This window comes from Taudactylus pleione, unplaced genomic scaffold (genome assembly GCF_031769625.1).
Source record: "Taudactylus pleione unplaced genomic scaffold, aTauple2 ptg000021l, whole genome shotgun sequence".
Taxonomy (NCBI): Eukaryota; Metazoa; Chordata; class Amphibia; order Anura; family Myobatrachidae; genus Taudactylus; species Taudactylus pleione.
In genome coordinates this window covers 2,916,316-2,939,430 of record NW_028284423.1, presented here as the reverse complement: position 1 = coordinate 2,939,430, position 23,115 = coordinate 2,916,316, and the positions used below count along the sequence as shown (strand labels likewise).

Below are 23,115 nucleotides of genomic sequence, written 5' to 3'. Positions count from 1 at the left end.
GATCTGGCCTGCGGTGGGCGTCTCTGTACAAAAGACAGTGGCTGCGACATTTGCATATCTTCTCAGAACCACTGCGTACGAAGACACAGCAGCTATGCTATTAGGGTCCTATGTGCATTCAGATACTACATTTGTATAAGGACAGGTGTGGACTTGCATTAAGAGGCAGCTGAAATGTAAGAACCAATTTTTAGGTCAGTAATATCTGTGATCTTGAACTACACATGCACAGAGTTGTATATTTTTCATATGCTGATTAACTAGATTTAAGTCAGTGATTAAAATTCTCCTCAGCACATGAAAAGTGAACATGAATTTTCTCTATGGAGCAAATGCAGAATTAAACAAAAAACAGTTCACTTTGGGCATCATTAATGTGCTCAGTGTTTACTCCTAACAGGTAATAATGAGAATGCATAGTCTAATACATTCCAAACACAGCGTTCAGTAAAACCAGCACATAAGCATGTACAGTATCTTCCACAACTAATAGTACACGCTGAGGATGAGGACTTTTAGTAAATCGGGTGCATATGCTGCAACAACTCAGGATGCTTAAGGAAACTATACCAGTTGCAAAAGCTCTGACCAGGGGCCAGTGCTAGGGTGTTCAGTGCCCCCCTGCTAACTATAACTTTACACCCTCCTCCCCTCCGTCACAGACAGGAAGCTGCCTTTTGGGCTCACCACACCACACACAGAGAGAACCAGTGTACATGCGCGGCATGACATCATCGCATACGTCATGCATGTAAACTGTTGGTCTACACGCTATAGCTGGCAGAGACGCTGCTTCTAACAACTTAACAAGGCAGATGAACAAACTAGCTCCTCCTGCCCAGGGGCGGGCAATGAAATTAGTTCCTGACCGGGTGGCCACGGCCATAACTTACAATTATATTCAAACCACCCATTAGCTAAATCGCTGATCAGCCTGAATTTATTATGTCTGCAGCCATCCGTTCCATCCCTTAGTTTTGCCGTGCCAGGTCCTCCCATGATATTGCTGCACTGCCTGCCTCAGCCTGCCTGTCCCAGGCGCAATGAGTGCAGCTGTAAAGGCTCTCTGTAAGCAAGCAGCGGTGAGGACACCTCTCCAGCCCGGCGCCCTCCCTGTAATGCTTACCCCCCGGACTGCATTGTGCCGGTCCAGGTTAGTCACCAAATTGACCAGGGCTCCGTTCATTCCAGAATAATCCTCCCAGACAAGCCTTCAAGTAAAAACATATAAGTTAAAACACAACTAGCTTTAAAACGATAGTTTAAACTTCCAAATCTTATTTAGAAGAGCTAAAGCGTAAGTCCTCCTTTATGGACATCCACTGCTGGTTAATTTTCCAAATATAACCCCCCTATACTAATCATTGCTGTAAACACACCATCTGGCAGAGTATTGGGGATCAGTATGAATGACCACTGGACCTGTCCGACGGTTTAAATCCCGACAGTGGAAGAACGGCAACCCTGAAAATCCCGATGGTAAGTATTCTAACTATTGCTAATCCTCTCCCCCCCTAGGGGGGGGTGCCTAACCCTAACCTCCCCCCGGGGGTGCCTAACGCTAACCCCCCTTCCCCTAACCCTTCCAGGGGGGGTGCCTAACCCTAAGTCCCCCCGGGAGCCCTGAAACCTAACCATCCCACCCGTGGCTGACAGTGCCAGGCTTACTTTCGTTCGGTATGCTCCCGGCGTAGGTCTAATGACAGGTGTCAGGATTTCGTCGCCTGTCATTACTACCCTGCCAGGATTTGACAGTCGGAAGCCGGCGGTCGGCATTTCGACCGTCGGCTTCCCGACTACAAACCGAGCATTGCAATGATATCTGTTTAATGCAATCAACTGCATGCACCAAACCAGACCCCCTCCCCCCCGCTCTGCATGATAATTGGCCATTTGACCTGATAAGCTATTTAACTTTAGGCAGCTGAAACCTAATGCCGCTGGCTATAGGACACAGGGGGTCATTCAGACCCGGTCGCAAGCACCAATGTGCTCGCAACCGGGTCGATGGGTAGCCCTGCACACGCACAGCGGCCGCACTGCGCGTGCGCAAGCCCCGGAGCGAAAGAGAAACTCTCTCGCTCCGGAGCTCGCTAAAAAAGGGGCGGCTGTCGATGTTGATCAACAGCTCGCCCCTTTTGTAGGCGGGCCGGGGGGGTGGTTTCCAAAACGGAGGCGTTCCTTAAGGAACGCCTACCGTTTTGTGGGCGGCCTCACTGACATCATCAGTGATGTCAGTGGGGCGCTTCCTGCTCGATCAGAGCAGAAAGCTCCTTGGGGCTTGTGAGTGCCCAGACCCAACCTTAGGGTCTGGTCGCAAGCCCCGATGGTTGCGATGGTGATCACCATCACGACCATCACCCTGGTCGCTAGCTAAGCTGTGGGTGGTAACCCACAGCTTAGCTTGTGACCAGGAGGCCGCACCAAAAAAAAAAAAAAAAAAAAAAGCGCCCACCCTCATTCAGAGAGAGCGATCGCTTCTTGCGACCGCCTCTGAATGAGGTCCACAGTGCTGGGCACCAGGCATATGCAGAAGATTGTACACCACTAAAATTCAAACCTCAGTAGAAAAAATGTACACACTATACTAGTCCACAAAATGGCCACAGTTGAATCGATGTAGTAAACTGGAGACCCCCCCTCACTCTGCACAGCTCCACCTCCCCCAGCCCCCCCCTTCCAGAAATAACAGGCCACATTTGTACATAAACAATGCTGCCGGAAAGTACTACCCCCCTCCTCCCTGGCAAATCCCCCGGGACCACATTACTGAGCACCCACCACCCAGGCAACCAACCCCCACAGCCACACCACTAAGGGGTACCCCAGGCAAACCACACCTCTGCAACCACATTGCCTGGGGGGTGGCTGCACAGCAAACAACCTCTCCCCCACTCACCCACAGCCACATTACTGAGCAGCTAAGCCCCCCACCAGGAAACCAACCCCCACGGCCACACAACTAAGGGGGTACGCTCAGGCAAAACACCCCTCCGCACCATCCCCCCTTGGGCCACACTATGACCCCTCCGGAGCCGCAATCACCGGCCACACAGACCGTCTTGCCGGAGAGCTCTATGCAGCCGGAGTTAGGTGACAGCAGACAGTTGGGACGGACGGCAGAAGTCCGCGCAGGCTGGGACATACAGGCACAACAGTCACCGCAGGCGACACTCAACACATGCACTGCTGTGCATGAAATGCCCGCCGCAATACTACAGGCATGCTCACGAATCTCCACTGGGGCTGACAAAGATCTGTTTCCTCCTTCCCTGTAAAATCTGGTGGCCAGGCAGCAAAATCTGGTTGCCACTGTCGAAGCCGGATAATTGGCTGAGACAAGATCGGTTTAAAATTAGATCGGGGCGACGCCATTTTGCGAATGGCAATGAGACGCCATTTAGTGACTGGCCGCGCAGTGCCATTTTAGTGAAACTCGCCATTAAAAGTACATATGGCGATGCTATTATTTAGTGTCGTGCGATTCCCACGCAATAGAAAGAAGTTAAAGGTCCTCACCATACAAATACAGACAGTCATTAAAACATATAAAATGATTATCTCTGCAAAACACGTACCATGGTGTACTCCACAAAACACATAGTCACACAACGCTAACTAGCGTCTTTACCCAATTCCCCAATACTTACACACTGCACACTTACATGAAAGGTTCCCTATCATTAAAGTGTAATATCCAAGGTTTATGCAGTAATTATTAATGTTGTGTAATAAAGGTTATTTGATATCTAAGGTTAAGTACATGGTAAGCAGACCGTGTTTGGTGTTGTACTGATCCACTGTGTCTCCACAGATTTCCGGTATCATTGGTGAGAAGATCGCAACATGCGTCTGCAAACTATGGACTATAGAGTGTTAAAACATTAAAATGTACTCTGTAATGTTAGCAGCTTAGATTAGCATGCAGCGGGAGGCTGTTTGTGTCCATTCGAATTGACCTATGAACTATCCTGTAACAGAAGCACCTTTAAGAAGAACCAATGGAATCATGTAAAACTTGTCTATTGTAGTGCCTATCCCTGTAAGTGTATATATGTGCACTCTCTGACCCCAGTCTTGAGTCTTCTTGCTGTGCTGTTGACGGAGGTTTCTAATGCTGATGCCGGTATCTGGGCCCAGACCACGTGTGTATATAACAACTGTACCTTGTGTAACCATCTGTTTTTATATTGAATAATAACTTTTTCTGCTTTGGAACCACATTCAAAGTCTGAAGGCATTTATTTACTGTGCGACTCATTACGCTAAATTGCGACAATTTTAGAGGGTATAGGCAGGCTTTTAGAAGGTATAGACAGGATTGCATAGAGGTTTTAATTAGGTATCCATACCATGGCGACCTGGCCCCTGGGATTTGTTGAGCCCTGAGGTAGGGTGTTTACTTACATAACAGAATATTTAGGTTAATCATACACATTTAATCCCAGAAAAAAATATTCCATTAATTCCATTATATTAAATGTCTGGAGACCGATAAAGTGAGTTGCTCATAGCAACCAATCTGATTCTAATACCCTTTTCACACAGAAAAGCAAATTGCCGGGTCAAGCATTTGGACCTGGTAATTTGCGGATCAACACTGGGTCTTTTTCTGTGAGAAAGGGTCAGGATTGGTCAGAATTCCTGGGACTTCGGCCATGGTTTTTACCAGAGTCGATGTCCCGGAAACTGCGACCCAGACTGAGCCTATCACACAGAAGAAATACCCGGGATGATCGTAACTTATCGTGTTCAAATGCTTGACCAGGCAATTTGCTTTTCTGTGTGAAGGGGAGGGGGGTACATGCTGGGTAAAAGCCGGATATTTCAAGTTTTTCTGTGTGAATGTGGTATTACTTTCATTTTTCTAGCACAGCCTATAAAATAACATAGAAGCTGATTGGTTGGTACTTTATCTCTCTCCAAGATTTGATAGATCTCCCCCTTAAGTATTACTTTAGCGTACATACCCGAGTCTGACTAATCTATGACAAACATGTTCACGTAAAGGGCAGGTAGGCTATACAGTTTCACATTTCTTATCTCCAATTTCTGACTCATTCTTAGTATGCTGTCTCCTTGTGGTCTACCAAACCTGATCTGCCAGTCTCTCCTCATCCTGTACCTTTCTCAACAAAGCTGTGTCAGAGCAGATGTTCTGTCACATGAACATGTAAGGGAGAAAGTCACAGCCATGGTGTATCACTGAAACATGGCTCCAATAAATAATTAGAGAAGCGTTTGTAGAAATTGATGAATATACTTCCGTACACACACACACACACACACACACAGGTTGAGTCTCCCATATCCAAAATGCTCGGGACCAGGGGCATTTTGGATATCGGAATATTCCGTATTTTGGAATATTTGCATACCATAATGAGATATCTTCGAATTGGACCCAAATCTAAACACAGAATGCATTTATGTGTTATAAAAACCTTATACACACAGCCTGCAAGGCATTTTATAAAATATTTTTAATAATTTTGTGCAGAAAAACAAGTTTATGTACATACATGAAATTAATTTATGTTTCATATACACAGAGCCTGAAGGTTATTTTATACTGTATTTTAATAATTTTGTGCTGTAAACAAAGTTTGTGTACATATAACCATCAGAAAGCAAAGGTCTTACTTTCTCAGTGCTAAAAATATTACGTATTTTGAAATATTTGGAAATGAGAGACTCAACCTGTATATAATATATATATATATATATATATATATATATATATATATATTACACACACATATATACACACACACACACACACACACATTTATCTACTGAAATTATCATAATTCGAAGAAATAGAAAAAAAGTGCATGGTCTGCAGACTCTCATGTCAATTTAATTAAGGATGCATGTCTTGTACATTGAAAAAACTGGGTTACTAAAGTATCAGTGGCATGTATCATGGGCCCCCTGGGGCAATTTTTTGTGTGGTTTGGTTGTTTTTGACCAAGCTGCATCACACAATTATTTATTCAAACCAATTTTCACATTTATATACATACACACACGGGATTATAAAACTAGTTTGCTATACTCAAATTGCTCCTAACTGGTAACACTTTTACAATGCACAGGTACCAAAAGCTGCCAGTGCAACAACTGGCTTCATTATTAATATTAGCGTTTTCTGTGGTCACAATGTAGTTTGGGGCAAATGTTCTGAGATGCCTACAAAATAGCCCATAACGTCCTGAATAATCACACTTCTTTACCTACCTCATTATGCAAATATCTAAAACATTTAGGAATTACTTTTTTCTACGGATTAAAATAAAAATTAAAATAAAAAAAGAATCCGGACAACATTGTACAAATGCCTTTCTGTAAAAATCCTAATCCTGTAATATAATATGATTTAGTGGCCTGGCTCCATCACATCTATAGTCAGACTGGCTGCATAGGGGATCTGTGTATCATAACGGCACACATCAGAACACTGGTTGCCCACACACCTCAATACAAAGCTAGTTGGTCAGAAACTGTTAAGCTGGGCACACATTAGATGATGTGTACCCAGTGCAATATCGCCGGCAACGGGACCCGGCACACGGCAAGTGCATACAGACTTGCCGATGCCAGCTCCAACCGGAGGGACACACACACACACGTGTCATGCTACATTCTGCAGCATGGCATTGTTAGAAACATCCCGTCAGCCCTGCAGTAGGGAAAACTTGTGATGTCGCTAATGACCTGCAGGAGCGCATATATCATTACGATGTACCCGACATGATGACGATGTACCCGACATGATGCTCCGATCCGCGGGATCGGATAACACATTGTCTAGTGCAGGGGTCCTCAAACTACGGCCCGCGGGCCACAAGCGGCCCACTGAGGACATTTATATGGCCCGCCGGGTGTTTATGCCGCCGCTGCCTGTCTGTCATTTTTTTTTACATGAGAAGGATGGTCATTGGTGGAAGAGGGAGAGGGGGCGGCGGCCGCCGCCAATTGGCTGGCCGGCTGAAGCGCTGGATCATGAGAATTGTTGGCTGCAATCTAGCTTCAGGCGGTGAGAGGATCCGAACAGCGCAGCCGGACTACAACTCTCATCTCCCAGGATTCAGAGGAAGCCAGGGCATTTGGGAGGGCCGCCTGAGCGGTGACTTGTGGGCAGTGAAGGTCGGAAGCGGGAGCGCGAAGAGCAGGAGAGAGAGTGCGGGAAACGGAGGCATCACAGCGCAGAGGCAGCTTGGAGGAAGTTGGGAACATTATTACCTCAGTGTGAGCCTGAGGTAAAAGCGGAGTTTCACCAATCAGACTGCAATGATGGGCCTTGCAGTCTGTATGTCTCTGTGTGGGCAAAGTTATTGCTGGTATATTGTTTTTGTAGCGCTGTATATATATATTGGTATTTTACTAATAGCAATTTGGAATCCCTAGGAAACAATGATGTCAAGAAAAAGAAAAATTGACTCGGAGTGTAGGATATTCAATTTGATATTTCTATGCATCTCTCCCCTCTGAGACATATCCTCATCTCAGGAACCATGCACTCAACATGGCAACCATCTTTGGCAGCACTTATGTCTGTGAACAGACTTTTTCTAGAATGAAACATTTGAAATCTCCAACCAGATCAAGACTAACGGATGCACACTTGCATCACTTGTTACGACTAGCAGTGACAAATATGGAACCAGACATTGACCATCTCATTAGCCAAAAGCAGGCCCATAGTTCCCATTGAAATACTGGTAAATTTGTTGATTTAACTTTACTTCATTTTAAATATTGTATTTGTTCCCGTTTTGTTTCTTCACTTCAAAATAAGATATATGCAGTGTGCATAGGAATTTGTTCATACTATAGTCCAGCCCTCCAACGGTCTGAGGGACAGTGAACTGGCCCCCTGTTTAAAAAGTTTGAGGACCCCTGGTCTAGTGTGTACCCAGCATTAGACTTTGTGGAGAGCAGGGAACCTTGCAAGACAAAATGCCATGCCAGATATTAGGGTGTTATGCCTTAATGTAGATTATTGCCCATCCCATTCACCACTCTCAGAATGATACATCTATTCAATAAAGAAAACAATATTCACTCCCTGAAATATCTGTCTCCATTACTGTAAGGGAAATTGATCTCTTAGGTGAATAATTACCAAACACTCCAGTTAAACTATACCCAGATGACCTTGAACTCGACTTGAGATAAAAATGTAAGTGATAATTTTTCTGCTATTGCATTGTATGTCAGAGCGACAGTCCTTTAAACAATTCAGTGCCTAGGTTATATGGATATTTCAGTAGATTATTTAATACAGTTGTGAATAAGAAAATATTAAGATACATTGGGGACAATTCAATTCCCAGTGCAGCGATGTAGCTCCTGGTATGTGTGGCTGCAGCTATTCAATTGGCCACACTGTAATCCAGAGACTAGAGGATTTCTGCTCGTACCCTCCTGAGGTGAGAGCACTAATCCGACTTATCTAGTGCCTTGGGGCAGCATCCCGTGTGGAAGCAGTATTAGTCCCGGTAAACTGCATCTCATGACTTAAGTGCAGGGCACAATGCAGGCAATTGAATAGCTCCGGGCGCTCATCCCAGGAACTACATCACCGTGCTGGGGATTAAATTGCCCCCATTTAAAAATATAGCGGGGTATTCAATTCAGCGGGAAATGAATGGCACCAAGGAAGAGCTCCCAGAGCTATTCAATTCAGCGCACGGTTTAGTCCCTCTAATGATTTTTTCTTGCACCCTCCTGACGGTGCGAGGAGAAATCCGACTAAAGTGCCAGCTGCGAGGCTGTGTTCCGGCTTAGCGCAGCACTAACAGCCTCACGGCCAGCACTTTAGTTGAAGAATGCCGGTTCTCGCAACAACACACCCAGGTTAAGTCGGGAGAACCAGCTTTCTCTGGCTTAAGTTCTGCTTTCCGTCGGAGTAAACATTGCGGTAAATTGAATAGCTCCGAGAGCTCCCTCCTGGCGCTATTCAACTGCCACTAAATTGAATCGCCCCCATAGAGTATACAAATATAAATATCGCCTGGGTACAGGTATTACAGTGCAAGGCTACCTAAGAAACCACTGGTGGCATACCCATGCTGGCAACCATTTAAGTGGTAAAGGTGTGGAAAGCCGTATTTATCCATTTACTGTAATAGTAAAAATACATTTTGGGAAATGTTGTCAGAATAATACTGTTGGATACACAAAACAGGAATATGTAATAAGATGTATCAAGCTTAGGACAGAGGGCCTGATTCAGAACTGGTCGCAAGCGCTGAGCGCTCACAAGCGGGTCGATGGTGGCCCACAGCGCATGACAGAGCCGGCTCCGTCGTGCGTATGCGCGAGACCCAGCTAGCGACGGGCAGTCCGTCGCTCCTGGTCTCGCACCAAAGGGGGCGAGCTGTCGATGTTAAGTGACAGCTCGCCCCGTTTGGTGGGCAGGCCGGGGAGGTGGCTGCCCAAACGGAGGCGTTCCCATGAGAACGCCTGCCGTTTGGGGGTGGCCCCACTGACATCACAAGTGACGTCAGTGGAGAGCTTCCGACTCTGTTAGAGCCGAAAGCTCTCTGGGGCTTGCGATGGGCGAGAACCTACCACATAAAAAAATCCCGGCCCTGATTCAGAGCGAGCGGTTCTGAATCAGGCCCAGAGAGAGTGGATAAGTTGCCCAAAGCACGTTCTATCATTTGAAATACTGTGCTAGATAAATAACAGAAGCTGATTGGTTGCTTTGGGTAACTTCACTTTATGTCTAAGACTTGATACATCTCCCCCATAGTCTTAAAAATAAACTTAAGTGGGGTTCGCACTGTGCAATAATTGGGCCAAATAGCCAATTCTCAGCTGTGTGATCAGATTATTCCACAGTGTGTACACCAGGGCCGGCTCTAGGGGTGTTCGACCTGAGCGGTCGCACAGGGGCGCCACCCATAGAGGGTGCACCCCTCCCCAACATCCCGATTTCAGCAGGACATTGCTGTCCCGCTGTTCCACCCGTGGGCCGAAGTGGCCCACGGGTGGTTAAATCAGGAGGTTGGGGACCCCCACCGCCGCAGCTATGCCGGACCCCGGAGGATCTGAAAGGATGCTGCGCGCATGCGCGCGGCATCCATTCAGTGACGGGAGAGGGCTGGGGGAAGCCCAGCTAGTGAGGCTTCCCCCAGCCTGACGTTATTTGGAGGCGGACACGCCTCCTAATAACGTCACGTAGGGGGCGTGGCCTATGGTAATTAGGCCACGCCCCATGCCGGACGCGAAGATAGGGCACTCTGGAGGGGGCCGGCACAGGGTGCTCTGACCACTGGAGCCAGCCCTGGTGTACACAGCACTAGGGGCTGATGATCGTTTCAAAAGCAGTTGAATCTGTCCCTCTGATCTGGACAGCTGCAAGTCGTATGTTGTCAACAATATGTCGATATCGTGCCGCAAATATTGTATTACGTGATCTGATGATTTATTGTTTAAATAAGAACGATAATTGAGCACTGTGTACTCTCGACATCGGACCTTCTCTGGATTGTTTCAGCTCTCAGAAAAAAAATAAAACACCAAAAAGACAGTGAATGGTTTCTCTAATATCTGTCAGAAATAAAAACTTTGCTATAAACAGATTTTATTTTATCTTCTCTGTAAATCAATCTATTATTCAGGACAGGGCCGCAACTAGGGGGGGGGCCTAGAGGTGCACGTGCACCGGGTGCTAGAACTCAGGGGGTGAAAAAGGGCTGATTCGCAGTAGCTTGGAGGCTGCAGATTCAGAAAACTGCCATCTAAAAATGGCCGCTGCCAAGGAAGAGACAGATGCTAGAGGTCCTTATTCGACCTCTAGTGTCTGTCTCCTCCTTGGCGGTGGCTATTTTTGGATGGCTGCTTTCAGCAGATTTCATGCGGACTAGCCCCACGCATGGACTCTGCTGAAAACGGCCATCCAAAAATGGGCACTACCAAGGAGGAGACAGATGCTAGAGGTCCTATTGGACCTCATAGCAATGAGCATGAAACCCCCTGGCAACGAGCATGAAACCCCCGGCAACAAGCATGTAACCCCTAGCAATGAGCATGGAACCTCTGGTAATGAGCATAAAATCCCTGACAACGAGCAGGTAATTTTAAAGTAATTAGAAGCCTTACTGTGCGGCATAAAATGGTGTTGGGCAAATACAGTATGTAAGTGGCACTTTGGTAATAGGCATTACAGTGTGTGGCATAATGTGTAATGGGCATTATGGTGTGTGGAATAATGTAAGTCACTATACCAGGGACTTCTGACTAGTGCACTGCCTTATGGAGGAGCAAGGACAAAATCCAGGTACGGGAAGGGAGGGGGCGCAAAATTGCTGCCTTGCACTGGTTGACAGATATCCTAGATTCTGCCCTGTTCAGGATAATGGTCTTAGAGGTCCTTCCATTACATATTCATTTTCCCTTCTTCAGCAGCTCAGGCAAACTACAACTCCTTCCTTCACTATCATAACACTATAGTTTGCTATAGTTATGTTATCAGCTATATATAGTTTGATTGACCGACAGTACGCTCAACCAAACGTATATATATACGTATATATATAGTCAGTGGGAGAGCGTGATTGTGCATACACATTAGACGATATGCGCGATTTGTCGTTCCGATACGGCAAATCATGCAGATATCGTTCTAATGTGGACAAATCCGTGGACCATAAAACAATTAGTACATTTAATTTTTAATGGATAAAAACTGACTATTTTAATAGCACTTTTTACCACTACAGTGTTCTCCCCACGCTTTATTTGTCGGGCGGTCTGCCCAGTAAAAGTCCCCCACCCCCCTGCACTGTAACATCGGCGGTGCAGCCGATGCATTGCACCGGGGCCCGCACCCGCCGCTAGTGTCACACAAATGTAGGGCAGACCGCAGTGAGTAGCGGTCTGCCCTACACAGAAGCACACACAGCCGCCAGCGGCAGCTGTGTGTTTATCATAGCAGCGCAGCTAGCCAAGGAGAGTCATACAGGCTGGGGGACCAGCCTGAGACCTGTCGGGCTGGATTGGTAAGGGAGATACCCCTTTTCCCGGCATGCGCATAATTACGAAGGCCCCCACCCGGCTACTCTTTGATGCCACCCGACTGGAAAAAATTTCTGGGGAGAACACTGCACTAGTAAAATGCATGTACATCTGTTTGAAACTGGACACCAGGGCTGTAACTAGGGTAGTGCGACCTGCCATGGTACAGGGCACCGTAGGGAAGGGGCCGCTGTTTGGGCCTGTCAATTTTCCTGTTTATTATCATTCTTACTTGTAGCTTCCTCTTCTTTTACCCCCAGCATCTACTGGCCTCCCCTATCTCTTCCCTGACCCATCCCCATGAGGCCATTGTCCTTTTTCAAGTGTACTATTTTATGTCCCTATTTAAAAAATAGAGGGGGGGCGCCAATGCTCTCTCCGGCACAGGGCACCAAAAAGTCTAGTTATGGCTCTACTGGACACTACTTTTTCTATACCAGTCTGTGCCTGGAAAGATGAGACAGGGAAAGGGCCACCAGGCACAGACCGGAACCAGAAAGTCGTATTGCTTGCTAGTGGTCAAGAACAGGTGCATTTGGAGAGTGACAATGATGATGGTCACCAGCATTAATGGACGGCTTGTGGCTGGATGTTTGCTGGCACATGTCTATCATTTTTTCAACTTCATGCATCTATTGTGCTTTGTGTGCTGAAGTACATATTTCTTTCTCGCACACAAGACGGGTTACTGCTATATTACAGGGTTTTTTTTCCATCTAATGCTCAGCGAGAGCTAATAGTGATTGTGTATTTTGCAAGCAAAACAAATAGTTAAAAACATTTGCATTGGTGATGTATGCCTGACATAAACCAGGTGCATAGCCACTTGTGTCTGCATCTTGCGATAGGTTTAGCTTTACACCTGCCCGCAATAGTAACTGTTTCAGTGTAAGTATTTTTTGTGTATGATTTGAGGCACAATCACAGCCAACTGTGCATCAGCCCCATTGTGCTTTACGCTTTTAGCTTACAGGGGGTGAACACAGTGGGGGTGCCTGCAGTGATATCCAAATGATAGTAACAAATACAAGTCAAACACAAGGCAACATCAGAGGGTATGTGTCCGTGGTCTAAAGTGATATAGGGGTCTAGTTACTAAGCAGTGTGAAAAGTGATAAGGTGCCAGCCAATCAGCTCCTAACTGCCATCTCACAGGCATTTGAAAAAATGACAGTTGGGAGATGATTGGCTGGCTCCTTATCACTTTTCACTATCTCCTAACAGTGCTTAGTAAATAGACCCCCAAAGTCAGGATCCCGACGATCACAATACAGACAATAACAATCCCAACAGATCCCGATGGTAAGTGTTAGGGTTAGGCTGCGTTAGGATTAGGCTGCGGAACAGTTGGGTTAGGGTTAAAATACTTACCAAAATCCGTCTGGATTCTGACCGTCAGGATCCCGTACCCAACACGATCTAAAGGGGCATTTAGTTTATATAATAAGTGATTATAAGTAACTGCCTAGAGATAGGGGTGGATACAATTAATAGCTACAAGCATAAATCAGTAAACATACATAATAGTCTGTGTTTATAGGCTATACTTTTTCCCCTTGAACATATGGCTCAAGGTGCTCTGCAAGTCTTTCACATACATTACAAACATCGAGGGAAGCAAAATGTTGATGGGACTATGCTTACTATTTACTAGAAGGTTAAATCCTTTTAAAATTCCTACATAATAAAATACTGTGTTACTCTGGTAAGAGAACTTAAGGTGCGGAAACACGAGACTATGTGTGTACCAACAATATCAGCAGCGACAGGATCCATTGGGGGTGCCGGCATCGGTAAGTGCATACACTCATGCCGATGCCGGCAACCACGAACGACGGCCTGGGGGGGTGGGTTGAGCGGGTTCATGCCGCATGCGGCAGTATGGCATCGCTAACAATGGCCCTCATTCAGAGCCGTACGCTCTGAGCAGAGCGCACGCTCTGAATGAGGGCCGGTCTCCATGAAAATGGAGCGTCCTCCTGGACGCTCGTATAGCTGTGGGTCACCACCCACAGGCTATACGAGCGTGCATTTTGATGGCCGCGATGGTCGTGACCATCGCGACCATCGAAACTGCGAGCCGGAGCCTGCAGTTGAGGTTTTCAACCGCAAGCTCCGGAGTGATTTTGGCTCTATCAGAGCCAAAATCACTCCCACTGACATCACTAGTGATGTCAGTGGGCCGGCTTTTGACGGGAGGCGTTCCCGTGGGAACGCCCCCGTCAGGGAGGCACGCCCCCGGCACGCCTACCAAAGGGGGCGTGCTGTCAATCAACATTGACAGCACGCCCCCTTTGATCGGACACAACGAGCGAAGGACTTTCCTTCGCTAGTCGCGTCTGGCGCATGCGCACGACGGAGCTCCCTCCGTCGTGCGCATGCTCAGTCCAGAACATCGACCCACTTGCGAGCGGACAGCCGCTCGCGAGTGGGTCTGAATCAGGCCCAATATTCCCAGACTGTACTGCAAATACAGACCACTGGGGATATCATTAACGACCCGTGGGAGAGCGCAACGTTACCAATATAGTGCGTAAACACACTAGACGATTATACGAAATTGTTGTAACGATATGTCGTTGTCGGCAATAACGTTTACAAAATAGTCAAGTTATGTACACTTTGTTAAATAACACAGTCTGAGGCTAACATTATGGTAGTTAGTGCTGTATGTCATCACATATATCAACTGAATGAATTGCTAATCCGGACATGGGGCTTTTTTTTCTATACCATTTCATTTGTCATGAAAAATAAAAAGTGAGTATAAGTTAGTAACTTGGTAAAAGCAAAACAAAAGCATTCTTGGTTGTATGTTAAATATTTTCGATGTTTAACCACATAACTTATCAGTAGGTACCACCCTTTAATAAAATAAAATAGAATTATAAGCATATTATCACCAATGTGTTTCTGGACCTTGGATTCAAAAGGCTGGCAAATACAAGAACTGCTAAAGTTACTGAAGAGCTGTGGACAGTTGCTCTATAATATTCTAATCAGTGTTTTAAGGAGGTAACCCTCTTTATAAGGCTAGCTTACAACACAAGCAAAAACTGGTGTAATAAGTGTAAATGTATAAAGAGGGAGAAATAAATGCAATAAATATATCTGAAGGTACTTAAGTATAAAACATATACCTGTGAGTACTGTAATTATGTATATACAGTTTCATCAAGACCTTCTCAATATATTTGTATAATTTACTATTGTTATATTATTTACTGGACTGATACCATACAGTATTACTGGCTACACAATGATGTAAACAAAACATTATTCCATATACATGATGTCACTAAGCACCAGGTGACAGTGATAAACACTTCGCTGATGGCTTAAGACAAATGGACCCAATTAATATCACAAGGTACCATATAGCCTCTACACAGATATTCAGGTGTGTTCTAGACTAAAGTATAAATAAAGATATAAAAGGTCTGACACGAAACATACTCTGGCCAGACATGCCCTTTTGTGTGTCCTAAAATAAACCCATGAATAAAACATAGAACACAACTAAGTCCTCAGCTTGTTGAACAGCATTGTAAAATATAAGTGGTTACCTTGTTAAATTAATCTTCAGTATAAAATATATATATTACACTATGAAGCTGCAAAGAAAATGGCTCCACCAGTCTACCACCATAACATGCTTCCATAGGTTCCTGCTTAGCATTTTTCAGAGAATAGCCTTGGTCCCTGTCCAGCAGCTAATCAGTGTAAGGTCCCTGAGGATTAGGGAGGCTCTGTAGGCATGCCTGCTGTGCCCAGGCATGTGTGCTGCTGCCTCCATACATACATAGAGCATGGCACAGCAGCAGCACTGCAGCCCCCTCTCTCCATGGTTACCTGCAGCTTGGTTCAGGTTGGACCTCCTGTGTCTCCTGTTCCCAGTACTGTCCCTCAGCTCCTCCTCCTCCTCCTCCAGCCAGGCTTCAGCCATCAGCAGACAGCACAGGATAACAGCATTGGAGATTCAATCACATTTCTCTTCCCCACGTCTGCAGGAGGCCGAGATGCGATCAGTCTGCTATTCCTGCACAGAGCTCAGCAGCATATCCTGCAGGAGAGAGAGACAGGCATTGCCATCCTTTCCCATGCAATGCTCTGCGTGCCCCAGCAGCAGGCACAGAGATCCCTGGGTGCACCTGATTTCACATCCAGTCCAATCTCAGCCCAGCTCCTCCTGTCACCCTGATCCCCAATGTGTGTCACCCCTGCTGCACCCAAACTTTGTACTGGGTGAGATCATACATCCAAGCAGGGCCTCCTTCTGACAGTCACCCCACAGGGGCACTCCTCAGCTGGGAGCAAGGAGAGGGAATAGCATCAAACTTCCACCCCAGATGCTGCTGCTGTCCTCCCCTCCGCCTGCTCTTCTTTCCTCCTTCCCAACACTTTCTAAATATTCCGGTGTCAACAGGAAATTGTTCCCTCGGTTTCCCTGTGATAGTAAAACAAAAGGCGGAGGGGGAGGGAGTGAGGAGGAGGAGGAGGAGGTACCTGCAGCAAGTAGATGGGTGCAGGCATGTGTGAGAATAATACACAGTTCCTGCAATCACAGCTAGCCAGGACTTTCTGCCCTAAATACACATTGCTGGGAACTGGCCCCTCTAATACATGAATTACTGTAAGGTGTAATAATCTGCATATTATTGCTCCTGAGATAATCTTTATATACTGTACAGTACATATATATTAATCCATTGTAAGTCCTACCTGCCAGAATCACAGACAATGATGGATTGTCTATGTCAGAAATAGATTTCTTAATATGCTTTTATGTAGATGTTCAGATTTCAGCATGTCGGTGTCATTTCAACATTTATTCAAAGGGGTGGACAGAGATACTATGGGGGGAATTTACGAAGCAGCGTCGTGCTTTACACTGACTCCGGTTGCCGTTTTCAATATGTACCTGTAAACCGCCGGGAAGCCGCTGCTTCGTAAATTCTCCCCATAATTTTGACCCAGTAACAGACTAATGCTAGGTATACACCTGAACGATTTCAATCATAATCCAACCCACTTTACAATTTTCAGAGTGATTAAACAATCTTGAGAATATCTGATTTGTAGGGGTCAATCTATTTAGGTGCGAGTTGGCTCATGCAAACCGTTTTCTCAGCAAATTATCACAGTGTATTGTCTTTGCAATCCAATTCCAAACTCGTATACACTCTGCTAGCAAATTGGCATTTTTTGTGCGCACCCCCCAAGCAGGTGAAAAGGTAGGAAAGATCTTTATTTTAAGGTGAAAATGCCGGGACACAGGCAGGGCTGTTTTAACAGCAGTGTGGGCACTGGGCAAAGCAATGCACTGGGGCCCCTACCCACCCATTTACGGGACAAAATGTAAATGGTCAATAAAATAAAACCCTCCTGCATGCCCATCAGACCTCCCACACATGCAGAGAGACTCTGGGGCCCATTTATTAATGATCGCATTTTGCAATGCGATCAGGGCATCCAGTACCGCCCATGATCACATTGCAAAATGCGATCATACCGGCTGAATGTATGTACCGGCAGATGCAAGGAGACGGGCTCTGAAAGGAGCCCGTCCCTGCGATGTGGCCGGAGTGCATGCGGGACTGCCGCGCATGCGCAGTCCCGCGGACTGCACATGAGCGGCGCCCATTGCCGACGGAGGGATCTGGGAGATCCCTCCGCCGGCTGAAATGCGGTAAGTCCTCATAGACTACGGCGGCTAACGCTATCTTCAGATAGCGTTAGCTGCTGGGGCCAATATTGGGAATGCTTCGCATTCCCGATATTGATACATTTGGCGGCATTGCATCCCCCATAGAAACCTATGGGGGAGGCGGCTGCGGGCGGCAATGGAGGGATCGCAGCAGGTATCGGAGATACCTGATGCGGTCCCTCTTTCATACATCCGGGGGATACTTACCTCAAATTAACTTTGATAAATGGGCCCCTCTGTCTGAAGCCGGCAGACGAAGTGAAACTGGGACTGAGGTGAGTACTCGTCACCGGGGGGGGGGGGATGGGGGGGGGGAGGTTAGATCAGAATACAGTGCTCCGGCGGCTGGCTTATAAAAAATATCACAAATTTACCAACTGGCCGGGCTGCAGGGGGACTGGTTGGTGGGCCCCTACAAGCTTCGGGCCCTTTGCAACTGCCAAACAAGCCCAATGGAAGAGATGGCCCTGGACACAGGGCCTGATTCACATGTGGACACAGAACATATGATACAGGAGGCTTCTGAAGGCAATAGACACATCTTGACAGTATTGCAAATCCAAGTGCTGTGTCCGAAGACGCAGCAACTGATCACCATCACGACCAACGGTTGCAATGGTTGCAGCTGCATGCCAGCTGAGAAAGCCAATGGCTACTCAGAATGGCCGTCTTACCTGCGTCACCGAGGCCAGGAATTCTGCTTCTCCATTTTGAGAAATGCCTGCAGCAGGTCAGATCCAATCCAGCTGTTTTGGAATGATAATCGGCCCCGGGTGCTGTGTATACACTCTAGGCCTGATTCGGAGGTGTAAGCTATTGCAGCCGCAACTGCCTGTGATGCCGTAGCGCGACTGCGTCTTTTAGCTAATGCTGCGGCTGATGGTATTCGTACATAAACGCCCACCCACTGCATCTCTAATCTGCCACTGCATAGTAAGTCGCATCATTGGTCGCAATATCAAACATTGCACCAGGCGTTCATTATCAGTCTGAACATGGCTGCCGGTGTCAGAGCAACTTTAGACGCAGTCGCTGACCACGACACACCTGCATCTTTTTAGCCTCCCTCCCAGGAACCTCCACTGAAATTACCAGCTCTTGCGTCCACACTCGTTCTGTGTCTCCCAGCGGTAACCATGCAGACTGACAACCAGCCATCTGTGAGCGGCATTAACATTATGTGCACCTGTGAATCAAGCCCTCTGAGATTATCGGACAGAGTAGTAAAAAATTGGCTGATCGGTCCGATTGTATAGTATGTACTGTGCCTAGCTTAAGGTCTAAGTTTTATCAAACATAGGGCCTGATTCAGACCCGCGAGCGAGCGCTGTGCGCTCGCAAGTGGGTTGATGGTGGCCCAGTTCGCATGTGCACGACAGAGCCGACTCCATCGTGCGCATGCGCGAGACCCGGATAGCGACGGGCAATCCGTCGCTCCGGGTCTCGTACCAAAGGGGGCGTGCTGTCGATGTTGAGTGACAACATGCCCCCTTTGGTGGGCGGGCCAGGGGCGTGGCTGCCCAGACGGAGGCGTTCCCAAAGCCTACCGTCTGGGGCCGGCCCCACTGACATCACAAGTGATGTCAGTGGGAATGCTTTCGGCTCTGTTAGAGCCGAAAGCACTCTAGGGCTTGCGGCAACGAGACCCTACCACAAGGGTCTCGTCGCAAGCCCGATGGTCGCCATGGTCTTGACCATGGCGACCATCTTCCTGGCCGCTCGCTATAGCTGTGGGTGGTCACCCACAGCTATGCGAGCGGCCAGGAGGCCGCTCTAAAAAAAACAGAAGGACGGCCCGGATTCAGAGCGAGTGCTCTGTCAGAGCGTCCGGCTCTGAATCAGGCCCATAGTTTTTCCCAGTGGGTTTGAAATAACCACACATCGCTGTATACTGCCTACAAATTTACAGTCAAAACCACCGGATTTATTTTCTAGCGATCTGGAGGGATAAAACTCAAATTGTCGGCAATATGCGGCAACTGCAAACTCTGAATACGCATGAGGATTATGAATAATCGATGTTATTCTAAGTGGAGGGAGCTGAGTATCTTCATGTCCGCATCTATGGATGCCGAGGTCAAATTTAAATAGCCAAGAGACCAAAGAGTTAGCACTAACCCTAAAAAACTCCAGGTGTTATAAAAGATAATAAATATGAGTTGAATGTCAAAAAACGTACATAAATTTAATATTACACAAACCAAGAAACATAATAATAAAACATACATTAAAATATCAATGTGTCAAAAACTACATATAAAATGATGTTAATTAGCTTAAAATGTTTTTTTAAGCAAACGTGATTAAGGTATACTATTGATTGTCCCAGACTATTGAATCGTGAGTCCAGAGTAATATACTCAATCTGCCTGGTTTTACAATCGCATATATCCAAATATCACAGCTGCCTTCCCTGATGTTTTCAATCAGTATAGCAAAAGCTTGGGATCCCAAACAAATGGTGAAGTACTTATAAGCTCAGACAGGAGTATGATTAATTGAAATCACTGCAGCATCAGAATGTGCGCCACACAAAGGAGCAACATGGAACAGGGGGCCTGATTCAGGTTGGTTCGCATGCAGCCGGCCGATGTTTGCACTCTGCGCATGCATCGCAGAGTGCATGGGCAAACCGACCGATATGATCGGGAATCGCACGCAGTCCCATTACACAGTGATTGACAGGAAGTGACCGTTTGGGGGTGAAGAGGGGCGTGGTCGGGCAAACGCAGGCGTGCCTGTGCGTTTGAATGCCGTTACAGGCGCGTGCATAATGAAACCCCTGCGATTGTATACGTAGCCAGAGATCTAGTTGGCGACAGGAAGTTCAGCAGTTCATCCTCAACTGTGCATATCGGTTCAATGTTACTCGATGTTACCTATGTTTTCGCTGACTTGTGGATGCATATCATGGGAAGTGGGTGGCTTTATACAGCGGTGGATGTCTTGGTATAGTGCTGCCATGTGATTGCGTTCATTAGCATATTTTCGCAATGAGCAGGTGCATGCGAACGCAACCGTGTGATCCATACTGAATCAGGCCCAGGGTCAGTAGATATGCCACTTACACACTACCTGGACACATTTGCGGGGTATTGCTGCAACGGCAAACTGGACAGTGTGTGCCTGGCTCTAATACGCAAGGAACAGCCAGCGCCGGTATGATAGAATCTTCAGGTGTATAGGATACTCCAACCTGTTAGAAAGTGAACCTCCCAGGGGTAACTTACCAGAGTTGTCCGGTGGATAACAGCATCTCACTATGCAGTGTAGGCTTGTTAAAAGCAGAGTCGGCAATAGCTGCTAGCGGCAATAGCTGTGTACAATGACCACCTGCTTGCAGTCTAGGTGAAACGTTAGTGCAAGAGCAGCAGCATGATAACAGGTCCCGCCTTCTAACGCATTTAGCCACAATGGTCATGTGAATTTTTCATGTGAGGCCTTCTAGTAACTCCTGGCTGCCAAATTAAAGGAAATGTGTCCCCCTTATAATAAATTCATCTTCACATCTTCTTTATAATACTTTGCAGCAATTTCTCAACAGTTTAGCTTTGATAGATATCAGTGATGTGCAGTGAGGTAAATGGCTGGGGAGGCACAGATGGAGATGGGGCTGAGTGCTGGGGGCCTGACTCACCCCCTAGTCACAGTAACTCTGCCCTCACTACACTAAGCTTCAGCATCCATTGATTCTCCTACCTGCATCACTGTGTCTTCTCTTGCTGCTGCTGACTGAGCTCCAATCTCTAAACCTGCAGTGCACTTCCTGGTCACATGACACATCCAAGGTGTCCATCAGTGCTCAAAGCACGCTGCCCATACTCCGAGGCATGCCTCCATTAGCTCTCTTTCTGTGCAGCTGCCCGTGTTCTGGCTCCGCCCCCAGCTCTGCAATCAATGTCTGACTATACAGAAGTGAGGCTCATATCTCATCTCATCTCTCGTCTCCCTGCAATTCCAGGGAGCTCCACAAAGCTGGTGAGTGTTAACTATAAAATTTATTACAATAAACAAAGTAGATGTGTATACGTTACAAATATCTTCTTTGTATTATTGTAATCTTTTTTATATCAAATCTCAGAAGTATGCCTCCCCTGAATGCACATCCCTGATAGATATGGTGACTTGTAGATCGCTCTAAGATCATGCCAAAAAAGGCAATTTCACCAAATCATCACTCGTTCTCATTAATTGTAGAAATCTGCTAGTAAATGTGAGTAAAAATGTATCTAACACCAAATGTTATATACAGGAGTGGTTTAAGAGATGAGGGAGCCTGTGTGCAGACTACTCCGTGTGGGCACCCTCCTGTCTGTGTTGCAGTAGATTCTGGCATTGTCCCAGAGTCTACTGCGCATGCACAGGTCTCCAGTAACATGGCACCCTTGCCATATTCCTGGAGACGCCTCTACTGTGCTTGTGCAAATCTCTGGGGAAAAATGGCTGCCACTCCATTCTCCAGTGATTTGTTCTGTTACAGCAGCGCCGACGGGGGACTCTGGAGAGGTAAGTATTAATCATTGGCCCATTATAGATACGCCAAGGGTTCTATACTTTGAGTTTGGGGTCTTAAACCTTCTAAAAAGGAAAATATGTGTTGTTCCCCATAACAAATAGAGTCTAGCTATCATTTATCTAATATATGCTAGGAAATGATAGCTAGAATCTGATTGGTTATAATAGCCAACACCTCCACTATTCATTTGTAGAAGTCTTAGTAAATCTACCTCTGAAGGGCCTATTTGTTATCCTTTATGGGGCCATTACCAGGACCGGCAACAGAAATCTCGGGGCCTGGTACACTGATGTCTCTGGGGGCCCCACCTTCTCAACACCACCCCCAATCCCGCACATCCCTCCCCTGCATGTGTGATATGTGAAGCATGAGAATGTTAACTGTAAGATATGCCAGCCTTTAAATAAAGTAAAAATACTCTATGGCTTACCACACTGTCTCTCTGTCACTAACAATGCAGGCTGTAGTTCTTGGCTGCCATCTCTTGCAAGGTCTTCTTGATGACAGTGCTGTGGATGCCTCAGGGGTAGGAGGGATGGTGTCTGCAGCCAGCCATCCGCAGTACTCATTCCTCAAATTCAGCCTCTCATCACCATCCTCAGCCTAGAAGCCCCCATCACCTTCCTCTGCCCACAATCCATGTCCCCTTCTCCCCCATCACCTTCCTCTGCCCCTTCATCTTCCTCTATCCCCAGCCCCATCACCTTCCTCTGCCCCCAGCCCATGTCACCGTCTGCCCCCAGCCCCCATCACCTTCCTCTGCACCAGCCCGTGTCACCTTCTACCCCCAGCCTCCATCACCTTTCTCTGCCCTTCATCTTCCTCTATCTCCAGCCCCCATCATCTTCATCTGTCTCCAGCC

At 46.8% G+C, this 23,115-nt stretch overlaps 1 protein-coding gene across 2 annotated transcripts in view; it reads right to left on the bottom strand.

The window, feature by feature from the left end:
• Positions 1 to 16,495, bottom strand: part of SH3D19 (SH3 domain containing 19) — a 115,137-nt gene extending 98,642 nt beyond the window's left edge. For both annotated transcript variants that reach the window (XM_088448293.1, XM_088448304.1), the window contains exon 1: positions 15,883 to 16,495. In XM_088448293.1, the coding sequence (XP_088304419.1) occupies positions 15,883 to 15,976 (94 nt within the window). In that variant the 5' untranslated portion in view covers positions 15,977 to 16,495. The remainder of the gene's footprint in view (positions 1 to 15,882) is intronic.
• Between the last annotated feature and the right edge of the window lie 6,620 nt (positions 16,496 to 23,115).